General features: G+C 42.3%; 1 protein-coding gene and 1 non-coding gene across 2 annotated transcripts in view; one reads left to right on the forward strand and one right to left on the reverse strand.

Moving 5' to 3' along the window:
- The window catches only part of Lta4h (leukotriene A4 hydrolase), a 32,515-nt gene extending 19,674 nt beyond the window's left edge, over nucleotides 1-12,841 (reverse strand). The window contains exons 1-5 of the mRNA XM_010629167.3: nucleotides 12,566-12,841; nucleotides 6,985-7,115; nucleotides 5,291-5,411; nucleotides 2,786-2,854; nucleotides 1,131-1,235 (exon numbers count right to left, since the gene is read on the reverse strand). Of these exons, the coding sequence (XP_010627469.1) occupies nucleotides 1,131-1,235; nucleotides 2,786-2,854; nucleotides 5,291-5,411; nucleotides 6,985-7,115; nucleotides 12,566-12,724 (585 nt within the window). The 5' untranslated portion in view covers nucleotides 12,725-12,841. The remainder of the gene's footprint in view (nucleotides 1-1,130; nucleotides 1,236-2,785; nucleotides 2,855-5,290; nucleotides 5,412-6,984; nucleotides 7,116-12,565) is intronic.
- Nucleotides 12,842-13,180: 339 nt separating this feature from the next.
- Nucleotides 13,181-13,252, forward strand: Trnad-guc. Its single transcript has one exon. It is a non-coding gene; the product is annotated as a tRNA-Asp (tRNA).
- The last annotated feature ends 3,928 nt before the right edge of the window (nucleotides 13,253-17,180 follow it).

Here is a 17,180-nt window from a genome sequence, read left to right on the forward strand (position 1 = left end):
CACATGCTGGCATTAGTGTGTCAGAACAGTACAGGGCAGACAATTCATATTTGAAATTAAGAACATTCGCTTTCAAATCTCCAAGCATTAATACAAATTGCTTTCCTTTTGCACTTCTCAAATAGTTCCCATTTTAGGGGGTCTAATAGTTCAAAATTGTGATGCAGAACATTTCCAAATATCTAGTACCATTATATTCTATAAGAAAGGAATGTAAAACCTGACACATGAAACAAAAGGTATACAGAATCTAAAGGGACATTTTAAGCATTTCTCAAAAAGAAACCTGTAAGAAAGCAACTGTACTTTTCCCTTAATTTTTTCTTGACTTTTAAAACCTTTTTATTTTTAAAATTTCTTTGTTTTAAATCAACAGTAAGTGGGTTCCAAAGTTATAGGAGGTTGGAATCTCAGAGGCTACAGTGGAAGCAGAATGATCCATAAAACACGTGTGTGTGCATGCACACCCACAGGCGCGCGCACACACACACACACACACACACACACACACACACACACACACACACACACACACACACACACACACACACACACGGGGTCATTCTGTTTGCTGAAGATCAAAGATACACACCCAGCTGGGGGTTTAGCTCAGTGGCACTGCACCTGCCTCGATAGCGCAAGGTCCTGAGTTTGATCCCCGGGAGCAGAAAAAACAAAAACAAAAACAAAAACACAGAACTTGCCCAATAACTAGGTATGTAACAATTTTAACTCATAGGAGAGTTAACAGAATAGTTTCCAGATCTAAAGCAGCTCTCCCATTTATAAGCACTCTTCATAACCACATTCCCATATGGCAGTTCCAGGGCAGGCAAAAACGTAACGGCTTCAAGACCAGGAAGCCTGCTACTTATTGGAACGGGGAGAAGTGGAATCAGGGCCCTTCCTGCTAAGCCTATCCAGCAACCTATTTCTTCTACACAACATTCTCTGTGAGTGGAATAAAAAGCACACACACAAACACAAAAAGAGACATGAAGAAAACAAATCAGAAATGCTTTCTGCTTTCTAAAACTTTGTGATATTTAGTTATTTCACTCTCTTGAATGGTAAAAGGTATTTGCAGTTCACCATCAATGACAACAAAAACCTAAACACTATGATCTTACTTTTTGGTGGAATCTGTATATTTTCCTGTTTGTGTCTTCTGGGTCAGGTGCTTCTCCATCACGAAGAGCACTCATAAGGGCGACCAGTTCTTTGGGGACAGACACCTAAGCAAGGAAAGTCACCTCTAGTTATAAATAAAAGATCCTATGTATCCTAAACTACATAATCTTTCCCTCTTCTTGGCTATCTATATAATATAGGAACCATGTACTCAAAAGTATGCAAATGTCACTTTTGTAAACAAAATGAGCAATATGTAGAACTGGCTTTTTAAAAATGTGAACTATTTATTTATCCATACATGCATAGTAAGAACAGAGTTTTGGGAGAAACTAGACTAAAATCTCAGCTCTGCAACCTACTTACTACAAATAAGCTACCCGAGCCTTGGCTTCCCCACCAATTATGGGTACAATTTCATAGGTTTGCTGCCAGGAATAAATAACATAAATGCCTGCAAGGGTAGCCACCGGCTCCACTCCCTTCACACCTCTAAAATAAATGCTCACTTCTCATAGAACAGAGAATGCAGTTTTGGACAATTTTATATTCAAGACATACACTTGGAGTTATAAATAGAACATTTAAGGGCAATAACTGTGAAAAACTATATTTATCAACAAAAACTGTAAGACAATTTTCTCTAGAAATCTGCATGGAAAAGACCCTTAGAGGGGAGCCCACGAGGTCACTTTTGTGTGTATGACTCTGAAAGGTTTATTTCTAATCAATGCCAGAATAAGGACTCGCCCGCATCAATGATCTAGCAAGCACGCTTTCCAGTCCCTGCTCAATCTCCATGCTGTTTTTGCATGGCTTGGGATTCCACACAGTTACTGTGCTAGGCAGAGAATTAGGGAGCTCTTGAACCAGTGCTACACCAGTCAGTATTGAGGAAATAACGTGGCTCCCTTTCCTCCTTTCACTTAGGTAATGAGATAACTGTAAAAGGTAGTGAGTGATATGTACATGAGAAAATTGAGGATGTGGACTTGTAAGGGTTGGCCAAGGTCACACAATTCTTAAGTGGTAAAGAGTCCAGAAACCTGGGGTTTCTTGGCTCTAAGAATATTTTATAGCACTTCGTTAGAGGTGGTTTGGTTGTGGGATATCTGGGGATCAAGAAGCCTCCATAACATTTTGTTAGCTTCGTCCAAGCCTCTCTGGCCTCCTGGATGGTGTTTGTGTGTTCATCGTAGTCCACTTTTCCCCTAAAAGCCCAGCAGGACCTGCGACAGGAGCAAGCTGGAAATGTATACAGACCAGTCTGCATTATACGTCTTTTAGGGTTCCTAGGTAGGTATTTTTTCCCCTAGTCAATACTTCATGGCTACAGAATGCCTTTATAGAACTTCAATCCTGCACATGTCAAGTTTTTAAAGTTATAGAAAGGGGACCAAATGCTTATCTTTAGATCCAGATTTCTGAATTCCATTTTAAAAATGAGAATGGTATCCATTTCCTTTCTTCACACTTAGTGTTTGAAACTGCCCTTAAAGCTGAGATTCAGAATGAGGCCCACAGCCTCTGTTTTCTGTATTTTGGATAGGCTTTGCTAGGTAAAATACATCTGGCTCAAATCAATTATCATCTCTGCTTATCTTACGCCACACTTATGTACCATTTAATTCAGTAAACAACTTGTGACTTTTACCTCTGCAGTGTAGGTTAATTTCACAGAAGGAGTGTCCTGGCAAGGGAGAACTGCTCTGCAGTGAATGGCCTGGGAGGAGAGAAAGCAAAAAGAAATAGCTACTGTATTTCCCTTCTTCGTAAATTCAGTCATTAGGGAATCACTAAAATTACAGCACTGTTCTTACACATGTTCTTTTTAAAAAAATAAAAATAAGAATAGGTCGCTCATCTCTAGGGATCTTTTAAATTAGCAAAAATAGATTTGTGGGTAAAAAACATCAGCTTTTCCCTTTTAATCTATGGTCAACCCTCGTGCTTCAGCTAAAGCATAAAGTGAACTACAGTACTGTGATCAGCACTGTCTACAACTCCTCCTCTAGAGACCATTCATTTAAAGGCCTCACTACAGGAAAGGAGCTCAGGAAACTCTGTGTTCAGTTTTTAAAAATGCACACATATTTAAGTAGCCTAACAGCAATGCCCAGAGCAAAACTCTTGGGAACTCCAGGCGGAAGGGCTCTGCAGGGGAATAAATGTCAGAACCACACACTGACCTCCTCCAGGCTCTAAAAAGACCTGTAGCAAAGAAGCATATTTGATTCCCCACACTTAACACAAAACCCACTTCCCACTGGTGAGCTATCTGCACCTAGTGGGATGCCCATATTCTAAGGAAAACAGCTTGAGAATGTTCCTATTACCCAGACAGTTCAGTCTTGCAGCCAACTCTGAAAGTTATAAAGAAGGAAGAAAAGGAGGAAGAACAGCATCTCTCAATACCCTGCAGACATACTCGTTCTTATAATACGTACAGTGTTTCTCCACCTCCACATCAGTCCTGCCTAAACACAGCTTCCCCCAAGAGTAGTAGCCAGAGATCCTACAGTTCCATTAGCTGATCTGTTTACAAATCAAACAAAAGAACCTCGGCTTCATGGAAATAAGTCTACTGGGCTTGAAGGAATACAGATACTAACTTTTCTCTCTAAAGCTATTAAAAATCCAAGACTTCCTAAAACCCCCACACCAGATTTCACCACATCTAGATACTCCCAAAGACATGGGCTCCCAGATGACCTCTAGCGTGGGTAAGACTAGAAGAACCACCCGTTTCTCTCTCCCAAACTGAGTTCCAAGGCCTCTACAGTTCCTTCGGGGGTATAACAATTGTCTTGGCAATGCCAAAGGGGTTTTTATGTGTACTTCACTGGATCGGACCAAACTCTAAGCACTTACATACAAAGAACTACTATAAGCAAATTCATTAAACCAAAATCATATCTATATGTTTCACCTCTAGTAATTTCTTAAGTTAGTATCATCTCTTTTCTGTATTTCAAACACTGTTGCAAGAAATGAAGGCCGGGCGCTGTGGCTCACGCCTGTAATCCTAGCACTCGGGAGGCTGAGGCAGCAGGATTGCTGTGAGTTCGAGACCAGCCTGGGCTACATAGTGAGTTCCAGGTCAGTCTCAACTACATAGTGAGACCCTGTCTCAAAAAACAAAAAACAAAAAAAAGAAATGAAGTAATATATTCAAAATTTCCATTCACATGACTCACTAATACTATATTTCTGGATAACTTTGGCTTAGGGGACATCTCTGAGAAATACTGACTAAAAATCGGATATGACTACAAGATAAGAGAGCACATAATTAGTACATTCTTGCCCAAAACATTTTATCTGTTCTGGATTACTGAAATAAGGTTTCCTAGATTAAACAGATATTATAGGCAGCCACACAAAGTAAACATGTCTAAATCAGGCTTTGTTAAACTCTTTAATTCAAACTCGAGAATACATCATACCTATCATACAGAATGGTAAGATAATTGAATATGTAAAGTACCTAAAACAATGCCTGGGAGCACAATAAATGCTTAATGAGTTAGTTCCATTAATTTCAATAATAATAAGTTATTTGATTAACAGAATTTGGTTTTTCTCTCTCTCAGAAAAGAGTTTGATACTCATTCTTGTGACAGACTGACTCTAATTGTGTGGCTATTTATCCTTAGTTTGAAAATAGCAAATAAAAGTAGTTTAAATCATATTTTAAAGGTACACTAAATATAAAAACTTATAAATGTACAAGAGAAATCTGGAAGGCTACACTCCATACTCGGTGTGGATTAACTCTGAGCAATGATGTCTAGAGTTAGAAATTTCATCTTTCACTTCCCGCTTAACTGTTAGCATTTTTGTAGCTATTTTTGTTTCACTAATTTTTCATAGTATTCTATGACCATTTATTAAGTTTTATGCTAGGTCCTGAGGATGTTAATATAAATAAGACCTAGACTCCAATTTAGGTAGAATATTTTCAAACAAAAGGAAGCTTGGTTCTAAAAGTACATGGATATATCAATAGCAAGAGATATACATGGAAATTTAGTTTATATAACAGACAATAAACCACTGTATTAGCTAAGGCCCACATATCCACAAGACTACTGTCCATCTTGCTTCATGAGACTGCATGAGTTTTCTGTACGGTGAATCATTCTGGCCCCATTTTTACCTGGCACTGGCTAAAGAGGTATGGGTGCTCCTTCCCAGAAGTCTGTTCAGGAGTGAGCCACTGAAGGGCAGAGGATTTCGGAGATGTCTCAAAAGAGATTTCTATGACAACCTCTTCATTTCTGTATGAAAACAAATAGAACACATTAGTAGAGCATCATTCCATTTAACTAAAATCTGAATTCATGATATACACGGTGAATAACAGAAACAATATCAAATGAAGACTCAGTAGTGCCAGAGAGGAAGGCTGTGATCTCCCTGGGGAACTGTCCCTCTTGCTTTCCTACCTGAATGCCAACCAGTGGGTCCTCTTTGCTCTACTGTGCTAACCCTAATGAAGACGTCGTGGGAACTGACCCTGCCTCCAGTGTGTCACCCAGTTCAGTTTGCGCACGTGACATCCTTCAGTTTGTGACAAAGTAGGGGAGTGAAAGAAGTGAGTTGGAAACTCCAACTACCACACGGTAGGAGCACAAAGCGGCCGGCCTCCGAACTGTCACGATCCACGACGCCGTGAGCCCAGAAATCCACAGGAAGAACTTAGAAACGTGCAGAGTAATTGTTATGACCACTGTATCTGAGAGTAAGAAATTGTGTGCCTGCATTTAATCTCTTCTTCCTAACAGTTCATTTTACAAAAATGTCAGCTTATGACAGACTAGAGAAAATAAAAACTGGCCTTTTACCACAGCTAGTTTCAGAAGCACTAATAATGAGGCACAAGGAAGAGTTTTAACATTCATCAAACCCACCAGGGTTTGAATCCTGACTCTACACTTATGGGTGGGGCAGATTTCTCATCTGTAAAGTGGAGTTAATGATGTACATCCTCCCTCCAAATTCTGCCTTGGGGTTTCCTTTTTCTTTACTGAAGGTGAAGAGAAGGCATGAAACCATGGCCACTAGAAAGTAGGGGCAGACAACTCTTGTTCTAAGCCAAAAGTTTTCATCCCCTTTCCCCTCCTAAATATATCAAGGGTGAGGTATGCTGCCTTTATGAAAATTATGGCTATCCTTTTCTTGAAGTTACTTTCTTTACCTGAGACTCCCTTTCTACACCTCTAGAGTGCAGGTCATACTACACAGGGTTGTTACCATGACTAAAGAATGCACCGAAAGCACTGCTAGCAAGATTGGTACACAGCTAACAATTCTGTGCTTGGCATTGTTACTATTATTACCCACTGATCAACACAGCTTGCCTTTGTGGCAAAGGTGAAGAGTGTACAGCTTCCCAGGTCAACCTGAAATGTCTCCTTACGATGACGTGCTCCATCATCACTCCAGACACTGGTAAGATTATGAGTAACTAAATAAGTCAGTTGCCCAAAGTCCTATTCTTGAGTATTTTTTTTTTTTTGACACAGGGTTTCACAATGTAGCCCAGGCTGTCCTTCAACTCACTGTGCAGAGTGGGCTGTCCTCAAATTCACCATCCTCCTGCCTCAGCCTCCCAAGAGCTGGAATTAAAAGCATTCACCACCACATCTGGCTTATTCTTTATTTTGCAGTGCTATGGCTCAAATGCAGTATTTAGTATTTTAAAAACAAAATTATAAATTTAAATCTGAATAGACTAGTAGGTATAGTATGCCAATCACTACATACACACAAGCAGAAAAGGAAAGCTGTCTAAATTATCTATTTCCCCATTATTTGGCAATACAAGGCAATAGAGCATAGCATCCATACTTGCTCAGAGCGATAGGAAGAGAGATTTCCAATGGTGATCCTTTGTAACTCTGTCTTTCTCCAAGAGAGTATTTGACTTCTTGTCCATTGATCACCACTTTTTCTATTGTAAGGTCTTTTGTGTCCAAAACCTGAAATTAAATTTTTAAATCATAAGAAAACAATTCATACATCAGAAAAAATTAGTATTAGATATAGATTAATTATAATGATTATAGAACTAGTTGCTTAGAGAGAATAAAACAGAGGAATTATAGGAATTCAAAGAGGCAGAAGTTAGTCTAGGGCTCGTCATTCAAGGCCCTACGCATCCTGAAAATTTGGGGTTCTAAGAATTGCATTTATACTGTCAGATGATTTTAGAATAGTCACACAAATTTTGGGTTCTAACTAAAAGTCAATCTGAATAAAAATGTTTTTAATTCTCTCTCCTAAAACTTAACTTCTGTTACAAAAAACTTTGCCTATATCTTTTCAACTCAAACTGTTTAATATATCTTTCCCTATATCTCTCAGAATATAGTCCAACTCCTATTGTATGCTTTCATATACTCATATAGTGTACTTCATGCATCTAAAAATTAAAACACTTGGTACTTGTTAGGCAAATACGTAGACTGTACCGCTACTGCTGTGTTACCTAGAAAAAGCTCCTCATAAAACCACTAACACAAGGCTCCTGTAGAGGACTAGGAGACTGAATGTGCCTGCCATGGCCCATTAAGGATGACTGCACTTGCAGGGCAAAAAGGCGGGGTATCAAGAATCTGAGTAGTTTTCAACACAGTAATTCCGGGCTTAGAAACCAGACGTTCCCATTACCCCTGAGCTAATCTGTTCTAGAAGCTTCAACCTGCCATGCCACCAGTTTCCACACAACCTGAAGAAGTCTGCCATATTGTTCTAGGTATTCAAATGACCCTTGTACCCACTAACTATTCTATTGTCCTTCCTTCCTTGAACTGCACGGGCGCTCTGCAGCAGCTACTTCTTCCTCATCAATCATTTTTCTCCTCTCCCTCTTCAATCTGGCTTCTAGCTCCTGGTTACTGGAGAGCCAGTGCCTCTGCGCCACAAAATCTTTTCTGTCCAAACACTGTGACCTAGGACTCCGCACAGCTCTGTGGATCACGTCACTTGGCTGAAACTCCCATCTTTGACTTCTCTGCCTTTACACACAAATGGTTCTTGTACTTGGCAGTTTCCTCCTCCTCCTCCTTTCTAACTCCTGAATATAGATATGCTCTTTTTATGTAGCCTGGGTCCTTTCATTTTTTTACCACATTCTTCACTCCCTAGCTTTTACTCATGCCCACACCTTCAGGCTAATCTTTTTTTTGGTACCGGGGATCAAACTCAGGACCCTGCACTTGCAAGACAAGCAGTGGAACCACTGAGCTAAATCCCCAGCACCCCCACACCTTCAACTATCTTTGCACAGATGACCCCCTGCCTATTTCCAAAGCCGGGTGCCCTGCACATGATGTCCACTGGACACCTGGAATCACCTGCTCAGCATTTGCACAGGAAGTGCGGTACCACCTCATATTTGATAGGTGTTTAACAAGGAAGCCACCATAATGATCTCTCCTAAATCAGCTCTCTCCTGTTTCTTAAGTGTTACTGAAACTCCTCACGGTACCTAAGGTTTGAAACACTCAAATAATCCACAGTCTTCCCAATCCCACACAATCCACTAGCAGGTGTTCTTCACACTGTTTTCACATTTTCTTTTCTTTCTCCCAGCCCCGCAGATCAGACCCTGAGCAGTCATAATTCCTTGGTATCTCATCTCTGTATTTCTGGTACCACCACCCTCTGCCCATTTTTGGATTAGAAAAGCACTGGGAGAATGTTCAGAAACAGCCATTGCCTAGTCTCCTCTCGTTAGTTAACTACAGCAGTCACAAGGGTGATCACTAAACTTGATTCCCACCTCTGCAGTATCAACAATTTTTGTTTGGGAAGAAGTTTCCATCCCAATTTAATTTTCTTTTATCTTTCCTTCTTTCTTTAAAATTTTTTTTGGTACTGGGGATCAAACTCAGGACCTTGCACCGACAAGGCAGGCCTGATGCCAATGAACTAAATCCCTGGCCCTTTTTAATCTTTAATTGTTTTTCTTTTAAAAAGCAGCTAAATTTGTGGAGAATCACTTGTTTCCCTGCTAATGGGCAATTATTTCAGATTACTTTTTTTTTTCTCTAACTAGAACTGCCTTATTTTACTACACTCACATATTTGGAATATAGTTTATATCTTAAAAATAATAGTTATAATTGTCCTTTCATATTCTAATGCCTGTGTCTGGATATCTAATTTAATAATAGAGTTTGAATACCTATGTTTATAACAACCCATGCTTATACAGACCTTATAACCATCAAGATGAACCATCTGGGTCATTTCCCAGAGGAACTCAGTCTGTTTTCTGTATTGCTTAAAGTTTTCAGATCTGTTCTGAATCAAAACAACTGATTAGAGTAATAACTTTGTGCAACTTTTCTCTCATCTCCTGTATGTATTATAGTGGTTGGACCCTGCAGTCTTCTAAGGTGCTTCTTATACGGTAGTATAATGATTTATTTTCTCTCCTAGACCAAGGGTACTTAAATAGAGATTGTTTCTTAACTTTCCCATTCCTGGGGCTTAGCACAGGACCTGGCAAATAGGAGATATCTATTAATGTATGAAGCAAGTTTGGGCCAAAAGAAAATAATTACATAAGACTTTCCCCTTCAAATTTCTCTTATAAATATTAAACAATTAGTCAAAACTGTAAGTGAAACACGGAAGTTAGATAACTGACAAATTAGAATTAGTACTTTCAACAAACATCTGTTAAGCACCAACTATGTGCAAGATGAAGATACTGACATATAGTGTTAAGAAATAGCCCTTATGGTAGAAAGTTATTAAGGATATAGTTTATATATTTCTCAGTCTCCTCTTGAGCACACCCAAATTCTTTTTTATTTTTTATGGTACTGGAGGTCGAACTCAGGCCTTTGTGCTTGCAAGGCAGGTGGTGGAACTAAATCCCCAGCCCCTAAAATTTTTTTTAAAAGGGCCTGTACCTCTGAGTTGTCAGTTACTGTGAAGGATATAACTGATTCCCTTTTGCACGGCTGCTAGGAAGTTCTGGTCAACTTTGTGACCCAACTCTTATGTGTACTGGTTTTATATAGTGTCTTGTTTCTCTTTTCATTCTCTCTTCCTCCAAATTCTTTAAACTTATTGTCCTGCATGCTACTTTAAGTAGCCTCAAATTCCTCTGTAACAAAGTGAACAGAGTAAGTTTTATGTATCATTACTATGTTTCTATAGTTCCTACTTGCTGTCTATAAATTGCTATGATCAAGAAACAAAACCAAAACCCACAGACTTATCTGTTAAAACCAAATCCAAAGTAACACCTTGATGTGATTCTCACTTCAGCCATTAATTTAGTGAAGACCCAGGTTCGATCCCTGGCTTCTGCCCTTCTTAGTGTAAATTCTGGCACTTTCCAATATCATGGACTCTAAGAATGAGGAGAAAGAGAAGTGCTGTCTCCTCACCCCACATTGGCACCGGTCTTCTCTGTCTTACCTCGGTGTGCTGTCACGACTCTTCACTTCTGAGATACAGTTAGCACTATTCTTTTTTTTTTTTGGTGGTACTGGGATTGAACTCAGGACTCCACACTTGAGAGGCAGGCGCAGTGCCACTGAGCTATATCCCCAGCCCAGCACTATCCTTCATGTAGCCCATGTCAAGTTTAACTGTTGCTTTCTAACTGAATGCATCCTTGAGTCAGACTTTTGGGTCTTTGCCTGCCCTGTGCTACACTAGGAATGTGAGATATCAAGAAATATGAAATGTAATCCCTATCTTCAAGAGTCCCTAATCTAATGAGGAAAACAAGCTAACTTCAACTAAATATAAATAAGAGGAAGCTCTCTCTTGGTCTCCGGTTATTGACATAAGCAAACAATTATAAACAACTTCCTTGAACAAATTTAACATTGTAACTCCTATTAATTTACTAAACAGACAAGCCAAACCAGAAATCGTAACTAAAAATCCGACTTTTCTCTAGATTTAGGGAATATAAAAACAACAGGCAAGTTGTTCTTTGCAAAATTTAAGCTCCTGGATTCATACTTACCTACAGAGCATAAGCTTTTTATTTTTATGAAACAGAGGGCAGTCACATTAAGCCATGATAAGCTAGTAAAATTCATTTTCTTTTAATGAAAGGAGAGAATTCATTGCTGTGGTACTTAACTTCAGCCCTGCTGGGGTAAAGCTGCCACTGCAATAAAAGACAGCTAGGTACTTCAAGACCAAAGTGCAACATACAAGGAAATGCGTTATTTTCATGTTTAAAATGCTTTTATTTTACTTCCTTATAGTACTTTCAGTGATTATACATCAACACAAAAATGTAAGAAAGTTAAGTGCTTTATTAATTCCTGAACTCAAAATAGAGATCACACAAGCAAAGAGGCAAAAATCCAATTTTTATCTATAGTCATGCTTCTGCCCAATTACTGCCACTAATTTCCCTTCTCAATACCTGATCTGATTGTTTATTACTGTTTTATAACACTGCAGAACACACTGTATCATCCATCCTACTCTAGCACTGAGGGTTGAATAGGGCTGGTTACTCACGCCCCTCATTTCTAACGCACTGCTCTGTGCAACTTTTCAGATGAAAGGTACAGTCCCAAACACGGTATGTGCAAGAACACTCAATACAGGTTATAGGGTAAAAATAAAATCACTGAATAATATTCCATAAATCTAAACTTATCTTTATTCTACTACTAGTTTACAGAAGTACGATTTTCTAGGAATTGCAGTAATTACTCTCACCCTTGAAGGCTTAAAAAACTGAGTCATCCTTAGAAAGCCTGAATGTCCTTAAATCACTAGAAAATAAGGGTGATAAGCAGCCAAGGCACGAAGAACCTCGAAGAACAACAGAAAGCAGAGACTGGAAGAGTCAAAGCAGGGCGAAGCGAAGGGCCTTGGGAATGGTACCAGGAAGCTCTCCAAAAACAGGGAATCCGAGGCGGGTGGGCACGAAGGTGTCCGGGAGGGAAGAGCGGGAAGAGCGATCGAGAGCGTTTGGGATTGAGTTGTATAAGAAAGAGGATCGAGCGACGTGGGGCCCGAAGTGGCTGTCCTGGGCTGCAGGCCGCGCAGGTGGGGAGGCCGCGCGGGGAATCAGAGCCGGGAAAACAGATCGGGCGCGAGCGTGTGTGCATGTGTGTGCGTTCTTGGGGGGGGGGGACCTCACTGGAGCAGCAGCCCGGGGTCCTGGGGCCGCGGGGGCGAGGGTGAGAAGGCCGTGGCCGGGGAGAAGCAGCAAGGGACAGGCGCCTCCGTACCAGGCTGCGCAGATTGTCCTGCTGAGACTGGATGGTGAGCGCGGCGGTCCCTGTCAGCGCCCGGCGAGGAAAGTCCACGCTGCATCGCAGGTGCAGGTGCTTGCCTCACTGGAGCAGCAGCCCGGGGTCCTGGGGCCGCGGGGGCGAGGGTGAGAAGGCCGTGGCCGGGGAGAAGCAGCAAGGGACAGGCGCCTCCGTACCAGGCTGCGCAGATTGTCCTGCTGAGACTGGATGGTGAGCGCGGCGGTCCCTGTCAGCGCCCGGCGAGGAAAGTCCACGCTGCATCGCAGGTGCAGGTGCTTGGTCCTGCAGACGGAAGCCGGGGAAGCTAAAGAACAGGTATCCACGACCTCTGGCATAGCTCTCTCTGGGAGACGCGCCGCGCGCCGAACTGCACCCGCACACTGGCAGTCAGATTCCGACAGAGCTGAAGCTTGGGGCTGAGCAGAGAGGTTGTGTGAGGAGGACTCGCGGTGCACGCCGGGAAAGCGAGTTCGTCCGAGTCAGAGGAGCGTAGGTGGTGCCGGGGGTGGAACCACTAGTCCCGTGATGTAGCGCGAGAGGGCGCGCTAGGCCACCTGGGAGTGCGGGGGGGTGCTCAAGGAATCTTTGAGGGGCAGTGGGTTGGAGAGGGTGAGCGGAGGCTGGGGGGTAGTGAGACGTGGAGCTGGGAGACAAACTGAACACTTCCGCATTAGTTCCAGTAACTTCAGTAGAAACTACGATGGCAACAAAATGCCGGGTCAATTGGTAGTATAGGACGGGGCGGAGTCAAAAAGATAAAATATCTTGTAGGAGGGGAGCCCTTGTGCAGTTCCTCGTTAGTATAGTGGTGAGTATCCCCGCCTGTCACGCGGGAGACCGGGGTTCGATTCCCCGACGGGGAGGCACGAGAACTTTTTTTTTCTCCAAAGTGTTCCTAGCCTTTGTTGGAAACCCAATATAAGGGAGCTGGGTTTTGTCCATTTTAGTGCTTATGTGCATATTTCCAGTCTTCGGAGATCTAAAACAGAATAAGCTGATATTCCCATCCTAGAATTCCATGATTAACTCAGTTCTGGGGCCCATCCTTAGAAAAATAAGAGGATTGAAGAATATATTGCCTTTCGCCTTCGTTTTGAAACTGGTTGAAATTAGAGGACTGGTTTCAAAGAACCTTAAACATCTGAGCCTTTAATCCTGAATGCGTGAACGGGGACAACGTTGAAGACTTTTAAGCAGGGACATGACGTGCATGGTCGGATTCATGTTACACAGATTCAGTCAATGTAAGGATACAGAAGAAGGAGTGGGTAGATGAATACTTAAGAGCTAAGTGAATTTATTTCTTAGGATTGAGAAGAACCTAGGGTGAAGCTCGGGGTTTTGGTTTCGGTGGCTGGGTAATCATTAAAGAGTGGGCCACATGAAGAGAATAGATTTACAGAGAAGATGCTAAGTTCTGTTTTAAATGCATGGAGTTTGAAAACCCTTGGTAAATCGAGGCAGAGATGTCCGTGAGTAACTTGGATTTAAGTCCACAGTTCTGAGAAAATGCCAGTTAGATATGAGAAAGTCCCTTAATGTGGTGGGTGAAATTGTGACGATGGTAAGCTCAGCCCAAGAAGACTGCAAAGAGCAGAGCAGTGAAAACGAGTTGGGAGCTGAGTAAACACCAGCATTTAATTTTTAAAAACAGCTAGAGGAAGCGAAGCCTGTGAAATCGATTAGAAAGCCAAACAACATTGTCAAATGCAGCCAGGGGATGGGGTGGGGATCAAAATGAGAAATGGAAAATTTCCTTTGGCTTTGGGGGTGTGGTAGGGGTAAGGAAGACCCCAGTTTTGTGGCTTGGTGGAAGGTGGCAGCCAGAGAGTGGTGGATTGAATGGTGAGAGAAGGGAAGGGGAACATAAGCCACCGCATCAGGATGTGTGGCCATCACCGGAGGGGCAGCTAAAGAGGAAGCCAGCGTTGAGAAAGTGGTTTTTAATTTTTTGGTTTGTTTGTTTTTTGAGACAGGGTCTCACTATGTAGTTGAGACTGACCTGGAACTTACTATGCAGCCCAGGCTGGTCTCGAACTCGCAGTGATCCTCCTGCCTCAGCCTCCCGAGTGCTAGGATTACAAGTGTGCACCACCACACCTGGCAGTGGTTTTCAATTTTTAGGAGTGAGAGAAACTAACGTGTTCAGATAAGACATTTCTAGAGAAGATTTAAGAAGTGTGAGGAATAGTGGATAGATTACAGGCTGGCACCGTCTAATTCTCTTATCAAAAGTGATACAACAATGACATTTGGCTCCAGGAACAGAAAACTCATTTCCATCTGGGTATACTTGTATTGGTTTCTGCAAGCCATAGAGGGGGGAAAAAAAATCCAAATTATGAAACCCAACACTTTAAATACATAGGTCCTAATTTTGTAGGACCTAAGAATCTATGACATGATCAACGTTTGCAAATATTTTTGAGGTCATCAAACCTAGGATGACAAATCTGATACAGTACAATTGATTTAATAAAATAATACACAATTAAATTATCTTTCTTATCTAGCGTAGAGAAAAGATAGATTGTCTTAGTGCATGTCGACATTGAAATTTCCGTTACTGACTACCAGGAGCTCACAAGATTTATGCCACTTGTTTTCAAGAAAAGTTTTCCAGGGGCTGGAGGTGCAGCTTGAGGGTAGAGCACTAGCCTAGCACCTGTGAAGTCCTAGGTTTGCTCTTCAGCAGCACAAGGGAAAAAAGTCTCCACAGATAACTACAGATGAATTCCTCAGTTGACTCTAACTTTATGAAAAGATAAATACAGGGCTGGGGATTTAGCTCAGTGGTTCTGCTGCTTGCCTCACAAGCGCAAGGTCCCGTGTTTGATCCCTGGTACCAAAACAAAAAAACAAACCCATAGTGTTTATGTACCTGTCCCCAAGAGCCTCACACCCTCATAGGCAGCCCCTCTGGCACACCCCTCTGCATGTCTTCCTGCCTTGGGGCCAGCAGACTATGGACCACACATGAGACTATGGGGTACAACTGAGAGCCAAAATGAACCTCTCCTCCTTTAAGTTGCAAGTGTTGGGTATTTGGCCCCAGTCACAAGGAAAGTAACTAAAACCCTAAACAGGAATTGCTTCCTAAGATACCACTGATCCTTAACTCTAGCACGTACATATTAGCAGTTGACATAATTGGAATGTTTTTTATATCCAACAGTGAATTGGGAATGGTTTTTCAAAAAGAGGGTTTCCATTGCATCTATAAAACGTCAGTGTCTATCAGAGGGGCCTCTTAAATTGCAAAGATGATCTAAAGCTTTATGAAAAGAGGTGACACGCACAGTCACAGAGCCCTATGAACACGAAGTATTCCAGCCTTGCAGTGTACCTGAAAAAGCTCCTCAGCCCTTCTGTGCCTTCAGGATCACCGAGGTGCCCATGCCTCACAGGGCTGTTGAAAGATGAACGAGATCGTGTATGTGGAGTGTTCAGCCATGTGCCTCGCGCAGAATGACCATTGTTACATGGTAGCTAGTATTAGTATTTCTCTTGGCTTTCATTTGAATCATTCCTTTTTTCCTTGTTTTGTTAGAGCTTCCAGGAAGAGCTGGCAAATGAAAAATAACCAGTGTTTGCTCAGCAAAGCAGATCGTGCCAAAGTAGGCCTCTGAAAGGGGATTGCAACATCAGCAAAGATCATATTTTCTGAGATGCATTTACAGGAAATTTCACTTGGGGCAGGGATACTTCCCTTAAAGGAGTCTAAACACATTCTCTCCTCCTTCCGTCACCCAGACCTTTCCTTTCTCTAAGTAGTCATTGTCATTTGCCGGGCTCACCGGTATTAAGTGCATTGCTCTCGGAAAAGGGGGAGAAGGGTCTCTCCTACACGCTGGTACCTCACACGCCAGGGCCCAGCGGTGCCAGATGAAAGCCCAGCCCCACAGAGCACTGTCCATGGAGTCCCAGCGGGAGGGCCGTTTCCCCGTGGGGAGGGTCGGGGAAAACCTCACGGATGGTTCGGAATGTGAAGCAGGGCTTGCACGGCGCATGGGATTTTAGTAGGAAGACGGTGGGAGTGAGCTCGGGAGATGGAGAGTAGGCAGGGGGACAAGGGAGGAATCAAGGCAGGGGACCAGAAGCAGAGATCCATCTGTGGAGAATAATTCTGGGCTACAAAAGCTTACTGGTTAGTAATATGCCTTTTCTTTCCTCTACAGGTTAGACGTGTGGTTTCACAAAGACCATTATTTGTCCACCAGTATTTATTTGTTTTTTCATCCTTAGAATGAAAGTCTCCCAGCCGGCCACATGGTTGCCCAGAAAAACATTACATTTCCCATCCTGTTTCGCATTTATAACATGCAGTTCAGTCCTGACCAATGGGATAGGAGCAGAATTATTGATTATGACTTCCGAAAAATGTCCTTAACAGGAACTTCACACACACACACACACACACACACACACACACACACGTCTTTCTCCAGTTTGTCACCGGAAATACGGAGTGGATGGAGAGAGCTCTACGGGCCATGTTGTATGAGTTTGGAGCCACCTGAGCTGGAAAGACAGGAAGAGCCGTGACATAGGAATAGCCAGGTTTCTGGAGGTCATGGAGCCCAGTGGATTGCTCTGGATTTCTGTTATTTGAGAGAAATAAACTTCTGTTTTGTTTAAGACTGTGATTTTCTGCCATTCACAGGGAACTCGGACCTGACCGACACTGGTGTGATTTTCTGGTTGTGTGCATCCGCCCTGGCTCATCAGCTCCTTGCCTCCCCGCTGTGGGTGATCACACAGGTCTGACAAATGTCCCCAGACTTTTTTCTC

The sequence above is a fragment of the Fukomys damarensis genome, unplaced genomic scaffold (assembly GCF_012274545.1).
Source record: "Fukomys damarensis isolate Sample0158 unplaced genomic scaffold, DMR_v1.0_HiC HiC_scaffold_15, whole genome shotgun sequence".
In the NCBI taxonomy this organism is placed as follows: domain Eukaryota; kingdom Metazoa; phylum Chordata; class Mammalia; order Rodentia; family Bathyergidae; genus Fukomys; species Fukomys damarensis.